The sequence below is a fragment of the Plasmodium inui genome, assembly GCF_000524495.1.
Source record: "Plasmodium inui San Antonio 1 unplaced genomic scaffold supercont1.4, whole genome shotgun sequence".
Taxonomy (NCBI): domain Eukaryota; phylum Apicomplexa; class Aconoidasida; order Haemosporida; family Plasmodiidae; genus Plasmodium; species Plasmodium inui.
This window is the reverse complement of record NW_008481838.1, coordinates 696,301-702,376: the sequence shown is the minus strand read 5'-3', so window position 1 is coordinate 702,376 and position 6,076 is coordinate 696,301. Positions and strand designations below refer to the sequence as shown.

Here is a 6,076-nt window from a genome sequence, read left to right as displayed (position 1 = left end):
AAGGGGGGCCGGGGGGGAGCCGTGATCACCCCGTTTAGGCGAATATTTCCTGTTTGACGGAGAGGACATGCTCAATTACGACGGTCTTCTCCTCCCACTCGAACTGGCTCTCGAACTGCTCCCAGTTTTTCTTGAATTCTTCATATTCCTTAAAGGAGTGGAAAAGCTGAGTGACTTTCTCCATTCTCTGATTAAATGACGCTTCGACAGTTTTTCGGTCCGATAGGAGTTGATTTCGCTTAGCGTTCCTAACCTTCTCATCCATGACGTCAAACTTTTTGGAGTAATCCTTTAGGTTATTCTTGATATCGAGTTTTTGCTTGTCACTGAAGAGAGATTTGGGATGTGGTCTAAAGAAGAACTGAAAGAAGGATGGCTTCTTAATGGTCATGAGGCACCTGCCTTGGAAGGACCATATGAAGAATCCCGTCTCACTGTTTTCTTCTCTGTAGCTGGTACCCACTGCGTTGGCTGAACTGGATACGGATGTTACGAGATACCTTCCGCAGTTGCTCCATGAGGCGGAGTTGGCTAAGAGGTGCTCATCTTTGTGTATGACTTCCACTTCGTCATTGGTATTGAAACAGCAGAAGTAGAGGAGACCTTCCGATCCTAATGAAGCTAAGATGAAGTAGGACCCCTGTGGTGACCACCGCATAAAGTTCATCTGGCTGTTAATATCGAATGTGCTTGTCCATTTTGCATTCCTAGCTGTTCCTTTGTTCTCAATTTTGTAGAACCTGATTTGCTGTCTGCTCGTTGCTTCATCCCTAACGATTAAAGCGAATCGATTGCTATTGGACTCCTCCCAGTGGAACTGCTTCGTCTTGATTCCCTCAATTTGGATATTGTCAACGGGGATGTTCTTTTCTCGGATACGGAAAATTTCAAGCTGAGTGAATTCTTTCTTGCTCTTCTTGCTGATCTTCTTCTCGATGGTCGTTTTGAGACAGAGGTAATCTCCCTTACTTTGCCAGTGAATCGATGCATGCACCACGTCGTAGATTTTTCTCGACACCAACTCCTTTCTTGATGGTATATCAACCAGGATTAACGTCCCTGGAGTGACGTTGCTCCCTGGGATCCATATGGAGACAATGTTATCCACAGGGGACCAATCGAACTCTTTAACGAAGCTATATTTGAGAGGAGTCCTTTTCTTCTCATGATCTTCCATCAGCAACATGCTAGGCAATTCATATACGTATACCTCTTTCTGTTTCCCTATACAAGCAATGTACTTATCATCAGGACTCCACAGAAAGTAATTATAGCTTTTATCCCTTGCACTAAATTCAGGCGTTATAAACGAACGGAGCAACTTCCCCGTTATGACTCTCCAGATACATATTGATTTTTCATTTCTCAGCGAAGCAGGGGTTCCATCCCATGTCAGGACATAGTTCTCATTCGGAGAAAAGCTAATCTCTTTCACACCCTTATGTTGCATTCGAATCAGTTTCTCGAAATTGTCTCCTCCCCAGAGGGCTATTCCTGGATTGTGAAAACTGACTAAGTAGGACCCTTGGTTACTCCACTGGACACTAGAAAATGGCGCACTCTTTTTATACGTGGTATAGATGAGCTGTGGTTCTTTTTCCAGAGGATCGAACCAATGCACTTCAAAATGAGAGTCGTACCTCACGATGAACTGTTCTCTGCACCTTTCATCATATAACCACCATCGGATTTTTTCCCTCGTAAATCCAACGACGTTAATTGGCATCACGTGTTCATCTCGATTTATGATATTTTCTATGTCATCCATTTTGGAAGCTGTAAGCACATGTTTCGCATCGAGCTTTAGCTTGTTCAGAATCTTCACCGCTTCGTTTGCTTGGAAACTGTCGTTAAACGTTACGAAGCAGATTCCTTTGGTCTTCTTCTCTTCGTCCACTGGCATGTCTATTTTTATGTTAAGCAAGGAGGAGTCACTTATTTTTGCATTCAGATGCCTTATGAACAATTTTTTCAACACCTCCGCCAATCTGCTGTGCTTCTCTTCCTCCACCTTTGGAATCCCCAATATGGTTACTATTTTGGGGAACTTGGTTTCCAGCGTGATTAGTGATTCCTTCTCCGTATACTTCTTATTTAGCAGCTCCTCATTCCCCTCGTCACTGTCGTCCGACAGAAATTCCTCCAGCGCCTTGTCGCTCAGTTCGCTCTCCGAGACCTTCACCATGGTTGCGTCGGCTGCTACGGCTGTGCGGTTACGCCTTTGGTCGTTGCTAAGCGGTCAGGAGTTTAGTCGCTACTTCTTCGACTCTTTCTGCTCCGTTAACGCGAGTGTTGCGTCGCTGTCGCCGTTGCTGTCACTGTTGCAGTTGCTGCCACAAATTGGTGCTATTTTTTTTTTTCAGGGGACTAGCCAAAATGGAACGACGACTGCGGCAGAAGCGGCGGCGTACATATTTTACAGGGCCCCCCGACTAGATGGAAACATGTGCCCGCGGGAAGCGCCGTGCCCGGTTGAGTAAGCCCTTTTCAAGTGGTTCCCCTTTCAAGAAGATCCCCTTTCAATGGCTTTCCTAACCTTGTCACTTGCCACGGGCAAAGGGAAAAAAATCTTTCAAACCCCTTCGTCAGGAACTGGCGACAGAGATACCGCCGCAGGTACTCTTCCTGAGCATAGAAAAACTGCCGTTGCGCGTAATATGCTGCGTAGGCAAAAGGTTATATTTTTTTGCATACGCCTCTTAAGCGATGGCGAGTTTGCAGAGGAAGTTATTTTCTGCGTTATTTTTGGGTCTATTCTTTGCGCTGCTTCTTTTCCGTTTTTTTCTGCTTGTTTCTTTTTTTTTTCGTCCTTTCTTTACACTCTGTTCTACGTTACGCTGTTTCGAAGTTACCTGTCGGTTAACTTTTTTTTTTTTCTTTCCCTATTTTTGCCGCCTCACAAATTGGTTCTTTTTTTTTTTGTGGGGTAGGGAAGAATCACTCCGCAAGGGATGCGCCTTAGGCCCCCTTCTGCTGCGCATCAGTACTGTCGCCTTGCCAGGTCGCACAAGTAAAGCAGCAGTGCATACGTTCGAGAGAGCAGCGCGAATCAGCGAAGTGAGCCTTTATGGTTGTTAGTCCCATGCGTTGTAAAAATGGGAGGTGCGTGTATATTTTTTTTTAGGTGCACTTCCATACCCCCGTGGTGCACTTTTTTTCCCCATACTCCGCAACGTTGCATATGGCGCACGAATTCAGTCAGGGAACCCCCTTGTAGATTTGCCCCTCGAAGTGCCCCCGCGAAAACTCCACACCTTTTTGAGGATTTATTTTATAGGGACTCTTCAAAGGGGAGAAAAATATATTTTACAAAAGAATGCGATGATTTTAAAAAAAAAAAATCCTCTCAAAGGGACGGAAGCGAGGGAAATAACTTCCTCACCGGATAGTTGCCGCCAAGTTATGCCGCCAAATTGCTTTGCACTGAATGGAGAAAAAAATATCTAAACCGTAAGGCATACACGGGGCAAATTTTACCCAATCGGCAAAGTGCACCATTTGGGAAAACAGCTCTGGGACGTGGAATGGGTGACTTCCGACATATTACACACCCCTAACAGGGCTAGGTCACCGCGCCCGTTTGGCCTATTTCTCACGTTTATTCTCATTGGGGTACCCCATTTGGTGTTTAGCCAAATGTGTGTTCCTTCTTTGGGGGGTTCCCAAAAGGGGGAAGCTGCGTCCCCCCCACGTGGGCGGAATATGTAGACCCACTTTTACCTGCATGGTCAGGCAAAAATATGTGGAGCATTTCCTATGAAGGGGTAGACACACAGCAGGAAATCATATGGGATGCCCTTTCGCCCCATTTCGGAAGGAGACGTGTTCCAAAATGTTATCTTTCGTTCAGTTCATTTTTCCAATCTGGGAAGCTTATGCTGTCTTCCTCCAATCGGAGGAGCTAATCCGTGTGAAACATTTAGTAAAATTATTAAGTTCACCTATCCTTGCGAGTTTTTTTTCTTTCCTGCATTTCTGTTGCCATACGAACATAGTTGTAAAAATAAACGCACTTGTGCTGGTGAAACGAAATCCTGTTAGCCACTCCAAGTGAGTTTTACGCACGCCCGACGTGGGGCCAATTTGATTTATTTTATTCTCCCCCGTTTGAACTTTTCCAAAGGGTACATCCTTCTACATGAAAAAAAAAAAAAAAAGGAGCAATGGCGAAGGGACGATACTGGTCTGACCACTTCGCACACTTTACGCATTCGCATTGCTGTGCGAACAAGGGTGATCTTATTTTCCTGTCCTAAATGTTTATGTTTTACCATTTGGCATGCGCGAGAAGGGCGGTTTTCATTGTTCCAAAAATGTCAAATGAGGAAATGATGAAATGAAAAAATGAGCAGATGAGCAGATGAGCACATGACCAAATGAGCAGATGATCAAATGGCCTGACCACTTTGCGGCGAAAGAACGCGAAACATTCTGCGATGAGACAAAATAGATCCAACTGCACCAGGGTGGCTTCCGCGTCATTTTCCCATTTTGCGGGACCCTTCCGGACGGGAATCGTTGCCCACGGAGGTGTCTACAGAAGTGTACATATCTGTATTCGTGCACCTATATATGTAGACACAAGGAGAAACAAACACTGACTGCCCCTCCCCTTCCCCTTTACGCTGCAAGGCGTACCACTTGCGATACTGTCACCCATCCGCTGCTCCACATCCCTACCAGAAGAAGGCACAAAATGGAGGAAGCGAAGATCGAGGCCGCCCTGCACATTTGCAACATTCTCCCGGCGCACTTATTCGAGGAGACGATCAAACTGTTATCCAAAGTTGACCAAAACTTAACGAACAACATTTTGATAAACAAAGAAGGGCCAATAAAAATCAAATTCGATAGCGAACAAAATAAACACTACCTTGGGAATATGTTCAATAAAGAAAAGGATTCATATAGATCTCCCTACAGTAACAAGTACTACCCTGAGCATTGCCCAAATGGATACATCCCATCGGAATCGTTAAGGACGCTGGAAATGTTGTACAACGAAATGTATGATCGGTACAGGAAAGCATACTACAATGGTGGATTGTCTTCCGTATATTTGTGGCCAAATCCAATCGAAGAAGGATTTGTCGCGTGCTTTTTAATCAAGAAAAAGGAAAATTACGACACATGCACAAGTCTGACATGGGAAGGCACTCACCTTATACAAGTAAGCATAACTCATGTAACGGTTCATTACCAAATTTCCACCACTGTAAATTTCTTCATTAAGAAAAAAAACGAAATGACCTTGTCTGCCTCCATCAACAAAGCTTTGGAAACCCCCAAGAAGGTGTCCAACGTTAATTTGGTGAAGGATAAATATTTCCACATGCACAACATGGGAAAAATGATTGAAGGTATCGAAAACTCGCTCAGGAAAAGTATTGAATATATATACTTACCAAAAATGAACGACATTTTGAATTCCATCAAGATGGACGATTCGTTTTCGTCTGGTTGGCATAATGCTGATGGTCAGGTCGCTCAGAACCTGCGCGCCATCTCGAGCAACATCGCCTTATCCAGAGGGAGTATACAGGACGAGTTGAGACTAAAATTGAAAGACAGAGAGTTGGACGCCGGGGCCGAGTACTCCCTTCAAACGTGAGCAGAAGGAGTAAATCAGCCAAGTGATCGTCCCTTCTTTCACATTACGAACATGTGCGTATCGTTCCACATTCGCGTTCCGCACATGAATGGGACTTGCTCAAAATCAGTGTGAAAAATGTATCACCCTGTAGCGAAAAAAAATATATCTGCACAAATAGCTGAACAAAGATCTGCCCAAATATCTTCATGAAGATCTACACGAATATCTACACACATGTGTCCCCTCATGTGTGTGCATCTCTGCATACGCAGATGAGTTACATGTATGTGCTCCCCTTCTGGTCTTTCGCACAAAAGTGACCAAATGGAGGCACTGTGTAACACATTCCCCACAGCGCAGTCGTCTACTCTTTTGTAAGTTTCTAATTTTCCAATTTTACCACAAAACGATTTATGAAGGTTTGTGCCAAACGGATGAAGCCGTGCAGAGCAGAGTTTTTTACCTGAACAGAAAAAAAAAAAA

General features: G+C 44.5%; 2 protein-coding genes across 2 annotated transcripts; one reads left to right on the top strand and one right to left on the bottom strand.

Moving 5' to 3' along the window:
• Positions 1 to 34: 34 nt before the first annotated feature.
• C922_01318 (translation initiation factor 3 subunit B) lies at positions 35 to 2,185 on the bottom strand (the record flags this gene model as incomplete). The annotated part of the gene is made up of 1 exon (XM_008816924.1): positions 35 to 2,185. One exon carries the CDS (start codon positions 2,183 to 2,185, stop codon positions 35 to 37), a length of 2,151 nt encoding a protein of 716 aa, XP_008815146.1.
• A 2,511-nt stretch (positions 2,186 to 4,696) lies between these two features.
• Positions 4,697 to 5,611, top strand: C922_01317 (capping protein (actin filament) muscle Z-line, beta; the record flags this gene model as incomplete). The annotated part of the gene is made up of 1 exon (XM_008816923.1): positions 4,697 to 5,611. The coding sequence occupies one exon, from the start codon at positions 4,697 to 4,699 to the stop codon at positions 5,609 to 5,611; it is 915 nt and encodes a 304-aa protein (XP_008815145.1).
• Between the last annotated feature and the right edge of the window lie 465 nt (positions 5,612 to 6,076).